A 19697-nucleotide genomic window follows, 5' to 3' on the forward strand; every position below is an offset into this window, starting at 1 on the left:
AGTTATTGAAATTTAAAAAAAAGTAACTTTATACGGACACCCAGTATTCAAAAACACAGAAAGTTATTGCCATCTCTCCTGAAGCCATGGCTACACTCATGTAAAGGCTGGCTACACACTGTTCTAACTTAATCCAATATTCCTTTGCAATTCCTTCCAGAACACTATTGGTGTTGTGACTGTTAGTGTTCTCTGACCAATGTGCGGCCAAAGGGATTGGAAGATCGGGGTAAGAAGGCTGCACCTTTGTCGTGGGTTGAAAGCTGCAAGGTACTCGACCAGCCTTCCAGCTCCAAAAATTTTACAATCATTCCCAATGGTGGAGTGGCCACAATATTTGCACATGGAACATATTGAGACAGCTTTCACACAAGTTTTGCCCTGCCTCGAGACCAAAAAAAGAAATTATAAATTGCTAAGTCCAATATTCACTAAGATATTTGAATTGAGAAAAATTGGGGAGAAAGAACAAAAAAAAAAGAAAATGCTTTCTTTCCTCTCATTTATACTGTTTTTTTTCCTCTAAATTTTCTCCATTTTTTAAATTTGAATATCTCACTTAGAAATGAGGAGTTTTTGGTTGGGTTCAGGAGACACACAGGACAACAACTTTTTTAACTGGGTTTTTAACACATGGTGTCTATATAAAAAGTTTAATTTTATTTAAATGACTATACAGCCCCTTGCAACTTGAATGACATATCTTCTAATCAGAAATATGCTTTAAGGATCAACAGTTCATCAATAAATTGTGGTGCCCAACTGTTAACTATATGCTTCCAATACATAAAATTGATTTTCCGTGTGTGTGTGTGTGTTCTCTTTACACAAAGGGTTACTTTAAAGGCTCATCAGAGCTGAGAAAATGCCCGAAATGGGCAAAAAACTGTCAAACAGTTAATGGTGGCTAAACAATGACTTTTGGAATATGGGGAATTTTCATAAACTTTGGGGAATATTTTGGAATTTTGGGGTTCCCACAGAATACGTTTCAGACATGTATATGCCTTTACAATGGTTTGTTACTTCTTTAATGCAGCCAGTATGTGTGGAGAAAACGTGGGCAAAGCCTGACATTATTAGTTTTGTTATACTTTTTTAGCTTTATTTGTTTAACTTAATGCAGCAGTTCTCAATTGGGGCTCCGCAGCCGTTCGAGGAAATTAGAATAAATCAACAAATTTCTCAAGGTATTAAGAAAAAGAGCCCTAGGGGCTCTGCCATAGAAATTGCATATTGAAAAGGGGTCCGCAAGTCAATAAAAGTTCAGAACTGTTGACTTTATGATTAATTCTATAGAAATTACTACTACTTTTTTGGAAGGAAAAAAAACAATTTCAACTCACAGCAAATGGATTGGCACTTTCATTAGGAATAGTTTGAGCCCAAGGATTACATCTGTCGATTGGAATGATGCTTTTCGTAGCGAAAGGATCATCTTTGCTTTGGAATGGATCTGTGCTGTCCCATGGAGACGGATTTGCAGTCTTTCCATTAGACCAGAAGTTGTTCCTTGCAGCAACTGTCCCATTTTGAAGCTGTTGCTGATTTGCAGAGACATTGCCGTTCAGCATTCCATTGCTGGCATTCGGCATATCTATCGGTAGAGCATTTGGCGCAGACTGGAATGGATTACTTGTTGGAGTCGTTATCATCATATTTGGCTGAATCCATGGTGCCATAGTATGGGAACCAAAAGGATTTGGTACGACTGCAGGAAACAAAGGAGAATGTTAAATTTCCCAAAGTTTATGAAAAACAAATGTAAAAATGTAAACTCACAAGACATACACACTGGTGTAAGAAATTAAGAGAATTTGCAGACTTGGTTGATTATCTCTAGAACTACTGTACCGATTTGAATGAAATTTGATATGTACATACATTGATACAATACAAAACAAGTAGCCATTCAATAATTATAATACACACGCATGATCGTGCGTAACACTCATTGGAGTCGGAAGGTATGAAACAGCAGTTGTAGAATAAATAAAAAAATGGGTTAATAGGGAGTATGGTCCCCTCTTACAGATATACAGGTCACGCAGCGTGATTTCATACTTGAAATAAGGCAATTTATCGTTTCTTGTGGCAATTGGTCCCACTCATTCAGCAACGCTGTTTTCATTCCCTGGATGGTTCCCGGAGGGTGGGGGGTTGCGAGTTGCAATTGCCCTCCCCAGAGCATCCCAGACATGCTCTATAGGGTGAAGGTCTGGAGATCTGGCTGGCCAATCCATCCTGCGAATATCCTCACTCTCTAGAAAATCGTCAAGCAGAAGAGCTCTATGTGGCCTCGGGTTATCGTCCATTAAAATGAACTCAGGGCCAACTGCACCCCTGAAAAGGCTAGCATAGGGCTCCAAGACCTCAGCCCTATACCTCACACCAGTCACAGTGCCTCTTTCAAGGACATGGAGAGGTATGCGGCCATCGAACATGATGCCTGCCCAGACCATTAAACCTCCTTCGCCATAATGGTCGATTTCGCGGACATCAGAGGGTAGATAGCGGGTCTCTGGTTCTCTCCATATGAGCGTATGGCGAGAATCGGTGCTTAGGCTGAACCGGGACTCATCAGTGAAGAGAACGGTCACCCATTTATCCATACTCCAATCTCTATGCACCATGATAAACGGATTCATCTGTCCGTAGAAGTGAGCGGGACGCAAACAGCAGGTCTTCTTGCAAACAACCCTCTCTCATGAAGTCTTTTGGAAACAGTCACCCTTGATACACGGGTTCCTTTGGCTGCACACAAGTCATGATAGAGCTGAGAAGCTGTAGCACTCCTGTTACGCCTTGCTATAATCAACAAATGGCGATCTTCTCTGGCCCTCGTGGCTCTTGGACGACCTTGCCCAGGCTTTCTCTCGATGGATCCGGTATCCTGGAACTGTTTCCATAAGTTACACACGACGCTGGGCGTTAAATTGAACTCTCTACAAATCTGGACTTGAGATTGGCCTGCTTCCAGCTTCCCCACAATTCGCCACCTCATTCCATCATCTAAACATTGGTGGTTACTCATTTTTACTGTTACAATTTGAAATTAACCGATTGCTGCAAAATAACACCAAGAAATTCGCAGAGGTGTGCTAGCGAACAAAATGTGCCTTAACGTACGCGCGCTTATAAAGCCTGTTTCTCTACTGGCTCCGCCTACACACACGTGTACGCTTACATATTTGACGTACAAGATTTGCATTTTTGTCTAGAAGCAGTGGTTTTACATTCAGTTCAGTTCTTTTCATGAAATTCGATAAAATATACAAATTCTCTTAATTTATTTCATCAGTGTATCTTAACTCTTTCTAAACCAAATTGAAAGACAGCGAGATTGTGATTTAAAATTAATTTTTTTAGTAAATTTAACATCTCGTCTCAGCTGATCATTTTTGTCGCACCATGGTCATTTTCTACACACAAGGGCTAATTAGACCGAGACCCACAATTTAATGCAGATTCCGACAAAATGACAAATGACGGTTACAAAACCAATTTTTGGCCAAAACAGTGCACTAGCAACCACAGATAATTCTTTGCTCTCTCCCCTCATATATATTACGCTCTTTTTTGGAGTGCTCCAAAGTGATCAGCTTGTCAACTCAACTCTCTTCAACAAGGCACAGCAAATTTCGAAGACGTACATTTTTTAAGAATGACACACCTTCGAGATCACTTTCGAAAGCACAATGCAAAAAATGTGTAAATTAGAAGATCTGACGTATATAAGGCAAGGTGAATCAGATAGTTTTACTGCGTTGCTCATCATTTTTTTAATTTTTCTGTTTTGTTCACATTTTACTGTTCAATGCCAGTGTAATCATTTTTGACAAATGAAACACTTCCATTTCTAGCTCTTTGCTGAGCATTGTAAATATTGTTTATGCCTGTTCATGCCTTAAAAATACAGAAGACAACTGAATGCTATTGGGTAGCATCAGAATCACCAAACCTAGAATAGGCCTATGTATCCAACTGCTTTGAAATGTTGTTTCACCTATTTGCACCATAATTTTGAATGATGAAAATTACTGTCCAAGACCACGAATATAATAAATACAAAATTATTTTTACATCCAGACAGAAGTTTTTAATGACTACTATACTTGTTGAACCCTCAAACTAAGCAAATGAAAAATTAATCAAATGGTCCACATACCTCCCCCCCCCCCTCTAAATTACCTTAAAAATGATAAATGATTCTGCCAAAGCAGAAATTGTATTGCATTCTCCAACATTTGTAATATTTGGCATTATATCAATAATTTCCTGCTCAATTAAAATCAATTACACAAATTTTGCCGATAGGATTTGGTAAAAAAGTAGGAAAAGTAAGACATTTTACCAAAAAGTAGGAAAAGTAGGACGAGTGGGAGCCCTGGGGACTTCCTGTGGTAACAATTTTTTCTGCGGTTATGTTTTTGTTGTACTCTTGCGTCAGGAAAGTTTTTTTGACAAGGATGAACTGGGTATCGAACTAGCGAGACCTCTAAACATCTTTTGGTACTTTAAGTACCTTATTGGCCTGGGATACCGCGCCCTCATCTCAGCTGAAAAATACAGTCACTGCTTATGACGATCATTGCATTATTGCAAACAGTTCCATTATAAGAACCAGTGCAATAAGTCCCAAACGTTTTCCTATTCATTCTGACTTATTTTAAATCCATTATAATGACTTACAAAAATCATTCCACCGTTATATAATTGGATTTTCCAACCAGTGCTGGCAAAAAATTTCAGAGAATTAAATTACTACAAGGGAAATTTTTCTTATATGGAAATATCTGTTTCTAAAGAGGTTAGGTGTGTGAAATTCAAATCTGAAAAATATATAGCCTACATGATATTATATAAGCTATTGCAATCAGACACAAATTACTCAGTAATCTGTTTTTTGTGAAATTTTTTTTTTCTTTTGGAAATGGCATGATGCTCTATAACAGAGGACTTCAACCTTTTTCTAGTCACGACCACTGCTAGTAGCCATCATCAAAAGAGCAATCTTACTGCACATTTGACACGCCAATAATACATGAAATCAGGATGATTTTAATCCTTCAATGCAATTTGTACAAGGACAAGAATTCGTTACTTAAGACATTGATCAAGTGCTCGCGAGCAAGAAATTGAAAACGAGCATCAAATACTCAGGGCACTCCAGAGAGCACTGTAGTGCTCACAAGCAATGAGTTGAAGATGCCTGCTTTATAATGATGTTTAGAACTTAATGAATTGCTTTGAAATTAATAAACAAAATACAGCAATGGAGACTTATAGCTGCCTCAAAATATAATCTAAAAGGGAGTTCATATTGGGAATGTAATGCCTTCTGTTCTAGTTACCCATGCAGATATAACTAGATAGACACGAGTTATGCTTAGTTTGAAAGAAAAGATAGATATGACTAGAGAGAGTCACATGATATTTTGAAATATATGTTCAAATTAATGAAATACAATGAACACAAATAAGAAATATAGTGATTTGAAAGTAGTTCCCATGACGAAATCAATAAGCTTTCCGGGTATTATGCTGAGGTGAACAGGAAAAAAGTAGTTTCTCTCCGCCGGGAATCGAACCCAGGACTTCTTGCATTTTGGGCAAGCGCTTTTACCTTTATACCACAAAGACAATTCTTTTCCCCCTTAAAACACACACAGTAGCATGACTTTTGTTAAGTACAGACATTGCAGCCTCTTTCTAACTTAGCCAATGGCCTCTAGGCAGTGTAAAGATGGATTTTCTTTTTTTCTGTTCATTTTTTTCCTGTTGACCTCAACATAATATCCAGAAAGCCTATTGATTTCATGCATCTTAGCTAAGCAAAAAAATCCTCCAGTTCCTACGATATTAGGTATGAAACAAGACTAAAATATGATGTTTTTTCATGAGTGGGATAGCCCCAACACAAATTCCTATAACAAAATAAATATTCAGCCTTAATGTAGTTGGAAAGTCAAAGAAAAAAATATACACAATGAGAAATTGATAGCCAGTGATGATTTCCTGCTGCTCCCAGTACTGTCTTTACGCATGGGTCCACATGGGCATGGCTTGGGGGCCTCAAGCCAGATAGGGCCTAGGAAAAATCACTTGGCTTGTGGGCCCATGATGGTCTTAAGACGGCCCTGGCTGCTCCCTCTTCACATCAGGCTAGGTCTTATGAAACAGTTTGTCAAAGCCTGAATCCATCTGGAAAGGAGTTTATGTACCTTTAAAAAAGTTTTGTCTTTTGGCCACAAAAATGAAAGAAGGAGTGTTGATGGGTTCCCAAATTGGAGAATTCCAGAAAGACAGATTTTGAACAATGTCTGGCACCAAAAAGAGAAAGTGCACGGATTTGTTTCAAAAATGTAACACAAAACTTTCTAAAAAATAAAAACTAACAATTATGACAAATTTGTTTAACAGCTGATAAATATGTACAGGGGATTTAAGATGCATGTCCCTAAAAGAGCATTTCCTAGATTCACGTCTGCATTATTTTCCTGTGAACTGCAATAATATTTCTGACGAACATGCTGAAAGGTTTTATGAAGACAATGACCATAGAAAAGCGATATGAAGGGAAAATAGATGCCTGCAATGCTTGCTGACTATTGCTGGAAAGTTATTTGGTGATCACCATAGAAAAAAATAAGTCAAATATCATTGGGGAAAATACAGGGTGATCAGCGAATAAGCCCTTATTTCAAAATTAAATATCTCAACAAGAAAGATCAATAGAATTATGCAGTAAACGGTACGTTTATTAGCAAAACTGTAAGAATGTTGTACAGAAATTTCGAAATTTTTTTTTTTTTTTTTTAATTTTTTAAAATTAAAAAAAACAAAACTGGAGATTTTGGGGTTCCGAAAATCCTCATTTGTGTGAAGAGAAACCACTGCATTCGCCTAAAGTTACTGCATGGGCTGCGGTATGCGCCAGAGGCATTATCGGCCCCTTCTTCGTGCAAGAAACAATTTTGGAACAATTTGTCAGCACACATGGTGCATACCGCAGCCCATGCAGTAACTTTAGGCGAATGCAGTGGTTTCTTTTCACACAAATGAGGATTTTCAGAACCTCAAAATCTCCAAATTTGTTTTTTTTTTTTAAATTAAAAAAAATTAAAAAAAACCTAAATTTTCGAAATTTATGTACAGCATTCTTACAGTTTTGCTAATAAACGTACTGTTTACCGCATAATTCTATTGATCTTTGTTGTAGAGATATTTAATTTTGAAATAAGGGCTTATTCGCTGATCACCCTGTATGTACTGATATAAAATATCAACAAATTCATAAATTTTTTTTTAACATAGGATATAATTCATAGGCCTGTATTTACTTTGTTTTATTCTGTTTGGAATATTTAGATACAATTTTAAAAGCGACTAGAATATAGTGATTACTAATTTTGCCTATGTAAATATGCACAGCATGGGGAAAAAAGTAAAAAAATCTGAAATTGCCTATCACTTGAAAACTGTGCTTTGACACAGGGAAACAAATTAGATTTGAATTCAGGAGGCAGATTTCCTGAAGAAAAATGACTTAAAAAAAATTATTTTTTTTGGAAAAAGATTTCCATTTTTATTTGTGGAACAATGTTATTTTCTAAAGAAGCTCAAACGAAAAATCAAAACACCATTTCAGTAATACGATACATATCCTAGTAATGAAAAAAAAAATCTGAAAATGGGTTTGCACTGTTCTCTGCCAAAAGTGGTGTCAAAAGTGCCTGAATTAAAAAACAAGTCATAGACGAGACTGAAATTTGTTGGACAGAAAGGGTTCAAATAGAAAATACAATAAAAACGTTTCAAATACAGGGGTGCAAGTTGACGAGGTCCTTATAAAACAAATTTTTAAAAGTTCAATTTACTGCATAAAATCTTAAGTATTTCTATAAACTTACAACCAGTACGCTGTATACAAGTATTACCTTTTAATTGGGTGAGAAATTGTTTAAAAGGCAGTTCAAAACCTCTGCTCTGCAGCTACGCCTGCAGAATAAAATCAGTGAGTTTAATATATAAATGAATAAAGATGCCTAAAGCACTCCAACACAGAATTTCATTCCTAGAAACTGCTCATTTGAAGTATGTGAGAGCGTGAATTAAAATACAATGATACTTCAGCTAACGAACGACTCGGCTTATGAATTTTTCAGCTATTAAAGAATTGTTTGTGATAATTCTACCTCAGCTAATGAACAATGATTCAGCACAGTCACTCAAGCCAGGTTAATTTATCTCCACCTCCAAATTAGCTTTCTTTAAATACACCATTCTCTTTCAGAAAGATTTAGAGTCAATTCATATAAAATGATTAAACTAATAGAACATGCATTAAATATTTTCAGTGCATCCGGTAAGACACTCTATACCAAACTGAACGATCTGGACACTCTAGGAACTTACCTTCTCCATCTGCAAGTGAGAGAGAAATGAACTGACTATATTACATATATAGCACACCATCTCACTTTTTTTTCACTATGGCTCACAAACCAAACTGCATAATGTAGTTATAGTGTAAAATATAAATTTGTTCAGTTTTTTTCATCTTCCTTTAAATATTCCTCTCCAGTATTTTGATTGCTAGCTGTATTCTAATGTTATGCACAATAAGAGTTGTTTCAAGTATAAGTGATTATCTAGATAATTTAACAATGAACAGAAACAAACATTACATATACGATGCAAAAGAGCTTTTCAAAAACCTGTTATGTAAAGAATACAGTAGATGTTTACAGGGTTCATACAAAATTTTCTAAATGGAAATTAAGGAGTTTTAAGGAGTCATGGGGGGCCACCTTTCCAAAAAAAAAAAATTACACCACTAGACTTAGACTAAACACAAAAGCAGCCCGCATGCGGATTGATTTTCATTTAAATGTCTTTTTTATATTTCTATTTCAATGGTTCCAAGATTGACTTTCAGAACTAAAAGTATGACGAGTAGGAATTTCAGCTACTGAAAAGGAAGAGCTTTGCAGTGACTGTATGCGCGAGTAACAAGCGACTGTATGAGAACACAAATTCGAATAGTAACAGAACATGATCAGAATTAGGTAGAGAAGTGCAGTAAGAAAGAATAGAGTTACGATAGTAATATTAAAATGATTTAAAGAAATTGGAAGTGATGTACTGAGTTTGCAATAAATTTTGTTTTTATCTTGCTTCAACTTTGGCCATTTCTGCAAGAGAGATAACAGATGGTAACCAAATAAGAGTTAAATCACTTTAAACTGTTTATGAAAATATATTCATAAGCTAAAAAATAACTAACAACTTCATTTTCCATTCAAATCTTATCATATGCATTGGGGTTTTTCAAAAAAAAAACCACAAAATGTATTTTCAAGAAAACTCATCCAGTTCGTTCTTATACAAGTCATGACAGCTTCACATGATCTGCATTTGTGAATGAATCAATTTTTTTTATTAAAAATTATATATCAGAAAAGTTTATGAACATAGCTATACTGGGGGATGGGGATGGCAAAGCCTTCTTGCACACTTCGGCGACAACATCCTTGTTCTCGTCACATCGTATCTTGTTTATTTTGTCCCACTTTGTCATAGTGATATACATGAAAAGTGGCATGTGAAAGCACCAGCTTACTGGAAAATTTTGCAATCTTAAAGCAACAAAAAGAAAACCAATCAGATTCATCAAGCACCCTTCGAAAATGAGCCAACTTCCCCCATGACGGTCCCCAGCCCTGTTATAACCCCCTCCCCCCCCCCATGAGGAACACAAAAAATTTTAATTCATATTCATTTCACCAATGACTAAAATCCAAGGGCCCAACCAAGGCGTGGGAAGAAAATATGCCGATTTTTTTTATAGGCCCGATACATGGATTTATAGCAAAGTTTTACTGCTAAAGCTACAGACACAATGAGATCCATCCAGGGCCCCTGAAATGAACCTGTCAACTTCCCCATCAGGGACCCCAAACTGGAGGCCTGTCAGACTTCCCCCGCCCCTGTGAGAGCAAAAAAAAAATTAGTTTTATTCCTTGAATAAATGAATACAAATGTGAGTCCCCAACCAAGGACCCTCGACCCAATTTGCAGATTTTTAGTGGAGGCCCCAGACTGGATTTATCTCTGGCTTCTGCTGTTGCAAATTTTACAATGTTAAACAACAAAATACAATTGAGATTCATCCAGAGCCCCCCCCCCCACCCCCCGAAATGAAACCTGTCAACTTCCCCATCGAGGATCCCGAGCTAGAGTCGTATCAACTACCCATGCCCCCTGTGAGGGTCACGAAAATTTTTCACTTGTATTACTTTCACAACAAATAAATTCCAGGGCCACCTGATAGGATTTACCTCGGGCTTCCGTTTTTGCAAAATTTACAATGTTATATATAAAAAACAACAACAATGAGATTCATCTAGTTCCCCCCCCCCCGCCCCGAAATGATTGGATTGTTAATGACCCCACACACACACACACACAACCAGACCTGCTAAACTCTGAAGGAAAAAAAAAATCCTACTCTATTTATAAAAAGCGTAACACTGCCCGTTTTCAAATTCATGGAAAAAAAGGTGGGTTGGGGGATCCTATAGGCCTGCTAAAAATTGGTTAGGAAGTTATATAATTACAATTAGAAAAAGTAATTGCTGCATAAGAAAAGGTATGGTTTAATTTTAAAAAATTAAATGAAAAATCAATTGCTGGTGTCTATCTTTAGTTCTAATGTTTTATTTAAAATCAAATACAATTTCACTTACTGGGATGCAGTCTCACGATCACGTTAAAACAAAAATTCCAATTCCAAAATTATATGGATGCTAAAGGGTTGAAAATCAACTGATATTCACAACTCAAAAATAGACATTCTAGTCACCCGAATGATCAATATTAATAGAACTATATAAAGAGCAATATTTTTTGTTGAAAATTTCCAAAAATCCAAAGAAATCCAAAAAGTATGACGATACTCAAATATCAGAAAACAATTGTCTATTATTTTAAATCTATCAAAAATGTGTGAATTATGAACTCAATTTTTGGCACAAGTTCATTTAGAATAGTTGGCCTGGATAAAAAATTATATGCTATATAATTCATGAAAGCATAAAGGGTTAGGATGACACGCAAATTTCAGGAAAATATTGATCCATCAAAGGGATGCTAAAGGATTGAGGCGCCACTGAGTATACTGTGTAATATAGGCCACTTGAGACACTGTTTTAACGCACCAGTAAAAAAACTCCCAGTGGTATTCAACTTTTACTCACCGCTGGGCATGGGGGAATTTTTGGCTACTGGTTCCTGTGGAGTGATTGCGTTCAACGGACCATCATTTTTTAACGCTGACCAGTTTGCGACATAGGCAGGAAAACGTCAATATTAGCGATTCGGTAAGAATTCATATTTTTAGAAACAAAAGGTTTTTTTATAAGGAAAAAAACCATATATTGTTCAAAATAATTCCGCAGAGAGTAGAAAATCCCTTCACAGTCATATTAAATATTTATTGTGTAAAACATAGCAGGGGTGGGAAGTGACAAAATCCATTTTGAAGCAGTTTTGGAACAGCAAAATATAGGATTCAGAGCAGTTTTGGAGCAGATATTTATAAACTGGGGCAGCAAAATTAACTTACAAGAATATTTTCATTAACCCTCACCCTTTTAGAAATAAAACTGCACTTTGTTATCAAATATATTTTTTATCAGCTTGTTTTTTGTATTTTGTGTTTCAGGCTTTAGATACCTTGTTTGAAAGAGTGGCCGTCATAAAATTTTTCCCACCAGTCTATTTAAGATGATTTTTGTTTACTGAGGGCACTATTTGTTGTCTGGAACAGCAGCAGTTCAAATGGGCTAAAAACGTTCTATAAGTTTTCAATTTTTTTATACTCTGAAAGAAATTGCTGCAAAATGGGAGAGAATTTCGGATGAATCAACACAATGTTTGACAATTCAGCACTCATTATTTAACGAGATTGGCGAATTGGCACTCGTTATTTGGCTATATTGGATATTTAACGCTGGTTATTCTGCTCTTTATTAGTTTCTAAATTAGCATTTGTAATTCGGCAGACATGCTCTTTTACTCCCAAAATGAAATTTTTTTTCACTAAACAATGTCAAATTTTTGACACAATCACGATTGACTACAGTAATTTCTGCTATTTCCAATGGTGACTTATTTTATTTTGAAAACAGAAACCGACACATTTGCGCTTTAAAGCTGAAAGACCATTGCAAACAATCTTGTTTCACGATCACTGATATTATCAGGGATTCACGATGGAAAACTGGATGAGGGACCAATAGTTTATGTACAGAGGAATAAAACACGCTCTTCTCAGAAAGAATCGTTTCACGGCAAGCAGGAACAAAACTTTTTTGCCGTCCTTTCTGAAATTCCAGGCATACTGAAGCAGAATTCGATATTTTGGCTATTTGGCACAGAAAAAATATGAAATACAGTATTGGAACAGGATGGCGCAAGATGTAAATTTTGATGCAGTGCAGCCCGATTGCCGCAGAGTTTCCACCCCTCACATAGTCATATTAAACATTACATGCACAATCAATGTTTGTATTTTCAAAGTGAATTTTTATATTGGAAGGCAATATTTGAAGTTTTCGACAGTTTTGATAAAGGTTTTTGACATAAACAGTCAAAAAAGTCATGCTTCTAAAACCTGCCAATCTAGGTTTGAAGAATAAAAAAACAAAACAAAACCCTGAGGTATGGGTGGCTGCAGCCACCCATACCTCATACCACCCATCAACCTGGGTGGCTGCAGCCACCCATACCTTAACACAATTACAACTGCATAGCACCTACCTTTCCTTACATTATCTGATTTTAAAGATGCAATCACGTTTAAAAGACCACATTACTTTATATTAATGGAAAAACTATGTAGTGTTCAAAGAAAAAGAAGGATGGGGAGTCTTGAAAGACATTTAAAAAATACAGCAATTTGAACTATCTGAAACATTGATTCAAGACTGATGTATATTAGATGCTCGTCTTGAACAAACTTATTTTAAAATTTATAGAATCAACATGTGTAAGTACAAATTTTTTAGTTTAAGTATCAGAATAGAGAAAAAAAATTAACCTGTATGATAGTTCACAGTACCGTAAGGTATGGAGTTACCAGCTACTCCAATCGAAGGCATTTTCGTTACCGGCACAGCTGCACTCGTTTTCAATGTATGCTGTTGTTGTTGCTGATGCAACTCATTATCAAGATCTGCTAAAGCTGCATAACGATCAGGTGGAGGTGGAGCAGGCTTTTTTTGGCTAGGCTTGGCTACAGTTCCGGCTGCCGGAGAATTTGTAAACGCTGTTGTGATGGGCATAACTGAGGTAGAAGAAAGTGTAATATCTGTGTTGCTTCCAAACTGACTGGACGTACTTGCTTCAGTGACAAAAAAAAAAAAAAAAAAAAGTGGCAATGTCAATACATATAACCCAATATTTAAAAAAAATTAAGCTTACTTTCATTTGTAAAGTCACATCAACTTGATATGGAAAAGAATAATTCATACCATAACTTGTATTTTGAATGTTACAAATACATTTGAACTAGGATTCAGACCTTGACCAAGTCAGATGTTGCTGATTTTAATAATTAGCTATTTGTTCTAGACACTGATATAGATACAGGGATTGAAAAATAAAAAAAAAAAATTTTTTGAAAAAGCCAAATTTTTTAGGAATATTCAAGCATATATTGCTTTGCGCACTTCAATTTCTTTTTTTTTCATTGCAAGATATTTTGATAACTATTTTTCATTTGATAACTGCATACTTGATATAGCTTGCCGTGAGTCATTCAATGTGAAACACTATCTTTTCATCAATGCTGAAACACAATGCATTAGGTTTGACAAGATATCTAGTTCATACAGGCAATAGGGTAAAAGATTCATTCATGCAGCAAATTTGTAGTGTCAAGATATGTCAACACATACTTCGCTGCAAAAACAAACATTTTACTGGCATTGCTGAGCAATATGATCCAAACTTTACTTAGATATACAGCACATATACAGCATATAAGCATTTTTCGGAATAAAATTCAAAAAAATTCTAACCAATCAGACTGGTTTGAACACTAGTTAAAGTTTGAACCAACAGTAAGCTGTAACATAACTAGGGACCCCTATAGGTGAGACCTAATTCCATCTATATATTTGGTTAATCTCTGCATATGTTAATATACAGTTGACACCGCTTAGAGTCAGAGATAATGTTATCATTCAAGTATTGTCATCACTTTTGCAAAGAACGGAACAGACCAATATCATAACATAGGAAAAATTTTTTTTATAGTTATCAGGACTTCGGCTAATGTTAATTTTTTCCCCGTCAAATTTTTTTTTACACATTCCATTCTGAAGCTTAAAGTGTAAGATTTTTCTTCTTTCTAAGTAATCATTATCATGCTGCAAGACTGTAGGAGGCTAGAAGCTAGAAGGTGTCCCCCCCCCTCCCTGGTTGATAAAAATTTCTACACTTAATATAAGTCAAGTATTTTTGTTACGATCCATACATGCGGAGCTGATTTTGCAATGGCCTTACACTAGTGAAGGCAAATGTATAATGAAAACGAAGCCCTTTCATTCAGTACTTGATCAATTTCTTCAGTTGACCAGATTAAAATTCCTTTTTCCAAGAGACTTTATCAAGGAAATCTATGAAAGCCATTGTACGTTTAAAAAAAATTGTAATTCATAACATACATTAGATTTTTGGACTTTTTATGGATATAGTTATTATTCGGTTGTTATATCAGGAACCCCATTCTAACGCTTCACAATGGCTGAATAATAAGAATGCAAGGTTTTAGCTGAATATAGGGGGAAAAAAGTCATGTAATATAATAAAATAAAAAAATGTAGAGATTGAACATTTTGCTACCAATTATGTGCAGACGTGCCAACTTTTGGAAACCATAAATTCTCCCAAAGGGAGGGTACCCCCCCCCCCCCCCCCGAGCACACAGACTCGACCAAAAAAAATTCACAAATTTTTTTTTTCGAAATTTTTTTTCTTCATCAATTAAGAAAAAATTCCATTCCCCCAAGACAGCTTCTGCATTGCCTCCCAGCAGATTTATAATTTTATATCAGTCTTTCCATGCAGAATAGAGAAATCACATCTACATATATAATATTCATAAAACATGTAGAGCCTCAATATATATTCTTATATGTATTATTACTATTACTTTACTTTGTACATTGGCTCTCTCTTAACAAGCACGCTCTGGTCACGTGAAAGAATTTCAGTACATTCTGCACTGAAACACGAGATGATCACGTGACCGGATGCCCTTTCGGAGGGTCCGAAGGGCCATGTGTGTGTGAACATCAGTTCAGCTCCAGCTCTCACACGAGATGCACCAACGTCGTCTTTCTCTCTTAATATATGTAACCTGTAAATAATATCTTCTATATAGCATCATAATTAAAGATAATGTATCTACAACTACGTCTCATTCATATGGAGTCAGATGCAATTGCTCTACCGTCATCACTTAGCATTAGAATTCAGCATTGGTGACCACAGATGTTTAAACGCAAATAATGATGCCTTCTGAATATTCTTCAAAAGACGCCATTACGGTGAGAGCAGCAGCAGAGGATTTTTCTCCCAGCAACAGTGGACCACGGAGCATCCTCCCTCGTAAGGCCACTTCCGCTTGACCTCTTGGTTCTCTTCTCTCTCAAGCAACAGGATGATGGCAGCAGAAGGGGACAATACCGTTCCCCAAGTTTCCAGTGTCGCTCTCCGCCTACCCCCATTTTGGAAGACAAACGTTTCTCTCTGGGTGAGGCAATGCGAGCAGGCTTTCTTCCTCAGCCGCATTACAAGTGATGATACCAAATTCGCCGCTCTCGTCACTAATAGACTCAGAAACACTACATGCAGTTGCCGATATTGTCGTCAATCCTCCTGCGACCGGGAAATTCCAGGCTCTTTTTCGGATTGGCTGATACAGGAGTTTGCCGAAACTGAATCTGCCAAAATCAAGAAGTTGCTCACAGAAATTCAACTCGGAGATGATAAACCATCACAGCTGCTACGAAAAATGCGCCAACTCTCGGGATCTCGACTAACCGATGATTTCTTAAAGACATTGTGGCTGCAACGTCTTCCCACTCAAATCCAAACTGTCCTCTCAATATCGAGTGATGGACTGGATAAACTCTGGGAACTGGCTGACAAAATCGCGGAAATAAGCCAAAATACATCCGTTTGTGCTGTTTCTCCACCGCCGGATCAAGAGGACTTGCGTGCACAAATCGCAATGCTCACCAAAAAACTGGATGAACTTTCCTCTCAACAACGTGGACGTTCACCACATCGCGGGCGAAACTTCTTCAAGAGGCATTCGAGTTCCAGAAACAGGAAAAATCCCGGAATGTGCTACTACTATCATCGTTTCGGTAAAAATGCTCAGCGCTGTACTACACCGTGCACCTTCAGCGCACCAAAAAACGAAGGAGCTCCGTCATAGCTGGCATGGCGAACATGAGCTCAGAGACCAGCAGGTTGTTCATCCATGATCGTAAAACGGGAATAAAATATCTCGTTGACACGGGCAGTGAAATTAGTGTCATTCCGCCGTCAGCGATTGCTTCCACCACTCCCTGCTCCACATTTCGTCTCTACGCAGCAAACCAGACATCAATACCGGCCTACGGTACCAAAAATATTGTCCTAGATCTGGGTTTGTGACAAAATTTTCCATGGACATTCGTCGTCGCCAAGGTTTCGTGTCCTATCATCGGAGCAGATTTTCTGCGCAATTTCAATCTCATGGTAGATTTGAAAAAGCGTCGTCTCATTAGCTCTAGCACATCACTTCATTCCCTGGGATCAGTGCATCAAATGGCTCATCTCTCAATTTCCACAGTGGGCCCATCTCAGTACGAGAAAATTCTTTCTGAATTCCCAGACATTACAAATCCGTGCTTAATAGGCGAACCTGCATCGCACGACACAGTTCACCACATAGTGACTAAAGGCCCTCCAATATGTTCTCGACCGAGACGGCTTCACCCTCAACACTTTGAGAAGGTGAAAACGGAATTCGATTTTTTGTTACAACAAGGAATAATTCGTCCTTCAAAAAGTTCATGGTCTTCACCATTGCATATTGTTCCGAAGTCGGAAACATCTATACGACCAGTGGGAGAATATCGAAAATTAAATTCTGTCACAGAATTCGATTCCTATCCCATCCCATACCTAAGTGATTTCAGCAATGCACTTCATGGTAAGTCAATTTTTTCAAAATTAGATATTTTCAAAGCGTATCATCAGATCTCTATTTTTGAACCTGATATTCCTAAAACAGCGGTGACAACACTGTGGGGTCTGTTAGAATATACTAGGCTTTGTTTTGGTTTAATAAACGCGCCTCAAACATTTATGCGTTTCATGCACGAGGTGTTAAGAGGTTTATCTTTCTCTTACACATATTTAGATGATATCCTCATATATTCATCATCTGTTGAAGAGCACGAAAATCACCTGAGGCAAATATTTGAGCGTTTACACAAGTATGGCTTGAAACTTAATATTTCTAAATGTGTATTAGGTGTAGATAATTTGGAATTTTTAGGTCATTTAATCACTCCTCTTGGCATTAAACCATTACCTAGCAAAGTGCAAGTAATATTAGATTTCAAGAGACCTGACACAATTTCTGAGTTGAGAAAATTTCTTGGTCTCATAAATTTCTATAGAAGGTTCATAAAACATGCTACTGAGTCAGAAATACTCTTACACGATTTTCTAAAGGGCTCCCGCCGTAAAAAAGATAATCGTGAAATTGAATGGACCGATTCTGCACTCGCAGCATTCAATCAATGCAAAGAGCAACTAGCTAATGTCACTCTATTAGCTCACCCTTCCACATCTGCAAAACTTGCACTTCATGTTGATGCATCTGATTTTTCAATTGGTGGTGCATTACACCAGGTAGTGGACAATTCTTTGCAACCGCTAGGATTTTTCTCTCGCAGACTCACTCCAGCGGAAACACGCTATAGCGCATATGACAGAACTATTGGCTGCATATTCTTCTATCAAATATTTTCGACACATGCTCGAAGCACGCCAGTTCACTCTATTTACAGATCAAAAACCTTTGGTCTATGCTTTTCGGCAGAAGCATGACAAATGCTCGCCTCGCCAAACCAGACATTTGGATTTCATTTCCCAATTCACGAGTGATATTTGTCATATTCCTGGCTCAGAAAACATAGCAGCCGATATAATGTCCTGCATATGTGCTATTTCAATGCCAAGCCCAATTAATTACAATGAAATCGCTGAAGCTCAAGCGACAGATGATGAATTATCAAAATTGATGGGTGATTCAAATTGTGGCTTACAATTGAAAAAAATTAAACTTCCCGAATCTGACATAGATTTAATTTGTGATATCTCCACTGGAAGTGCGCGTCCTTACATTCCTGTGCAGTATAGGAAAACGGTGTTTGATCACGTTCATAACTTAGCGCACACAGGCATCAGAAGAACGATCCACCAAATCCGTTCTCGCTTTGTTTGGCCTGGTATCAATAAGGAAATAACAAAATGGGCAAAAACTTGCATGGCTTGTCAAAAAAGTAAAATTCACAGACATGTCAAATCTCCTTTGAAAGAATTTCCTATGCCATCTGCAAGATTTGACCACATTCATCTGGACATAGTGGGTCCATTAACTCCATCAAATGGTTATTCTTACTGTTTGACCATGATCGATTGTTTGTCCCGCTGGCCAGTAGCACAACCAATAAAAGACATCACAGCTCCAACTGTAGCGGAAGCCTTTTATAACTGTTGGGTATCCCGTTATGGTGCTCCATCAGTTATAACAACTGATCAAGGTCGACAATTTGAGTCCCACCTTTTCCGCTCTCTCCTACAACTTCTAGGCACCGAACGAGCTAGAACTACCGCTTTCCATCCTCAAGCGAATGGTTTGATTGAGGAATTTCATCGACCACTAAAAACGGTCATTAAATGCCATAACACCGAACGTTGGACCGAGGTATTACCAACTATACTTCTGGGCTACCGAGCCGCTCTAAAAGCCGACCAGCAGTGTACGCCAGCCGAACTCGTGTTTGGTGCACCCTTGCGTCTTCCCGGCCAATTTTTCGACTCAACGAATGTCAACATTGACCCATGTGACTACGTAAATAAGTTACGGGGCCACATGCAGCAGCTCCGTCCAACGCCAACAAAACATCATGGAAAACGTGTTACATTTGTGTATCCAGAACTGATGAATGCTACTCGCGTATTACTACGTCGTGATAGTGTCCGTCGACCCCTCCAGAGACCATATGACGGTCCCTTTCTTGTCATTAACAAAAATGAAAAAGTGTTCAAACTTGACATCAATGGCAAAACAGTTTCGGTTTCCATCGACCGCTTAAAACCAGAATTTTCCCTCTCGGAAGATACAACGCCGCTGGTGGCGAAAACGCAAACTAACGACTCTACGTCAGAGAACTCTACCACGAAATCGAAACCACCAGTGACCACACGATCTGGACGTCGAGTCCGGTTCACGGATTTTTATCGTGTCCAACATTGACACTGGGGAGGGGGTACTGTAGAGCCTCAATATATATTCTTATATGTATTATTACTATTACTTTACTTTGCACATTGGCTCT

The 19697-nt window shown here is 37.5% G+C and overlaps 1 protein-coding gene across 3 annotated transcripts in view; it reads right to left on the reverse strand.

Annotated features, from left to right (window-relative positions):
- Nucleotides 1–19697, reverse strand: part of LOC149065009 (uncharacterized) — a 95486-nt gene that overhangs the window by 14459 nt on the left and 61330 nt on the right. For 2 of the 3 annotated variants that reach the window (XM_089254383.1, XM_089254384.1), the window contains exons 6-7: nucleotides 13106–13408; nucleotides 1347–1711 (exon numbers count right to left, since the gene is read on the reverse strand). In XM_089254383.1, coding sequence (XP_089110509.1) covers nucleotides 1347–1711; nucleotides 13106–13408 — 668 coding nt within the window. The remainder of the gene's footprint in view (nucleotides 1–1346; nucleotides 1712–13105; nucleotides 13409–19697) is intronic. The other variant, XM_089254385.1, reaches the window with a different exon arrangement.

This window comes from Pholcus phalangioides, unplaced genomic scaffold (assembly GCF_987345545.1).
Source record: "Pholcus phalangioides strain wild (caught in Gottingen) unplaced genomic scaffold, Ppha-v1.0 ptg000041l_1, whole genome shotgun sequence".
Lineage (NCBI taxonomy): Eukaryota > Metazoa > Arthropoda > Arachnida > Araneae > Pholcidae > Pholcus > Pholcus phalangioides.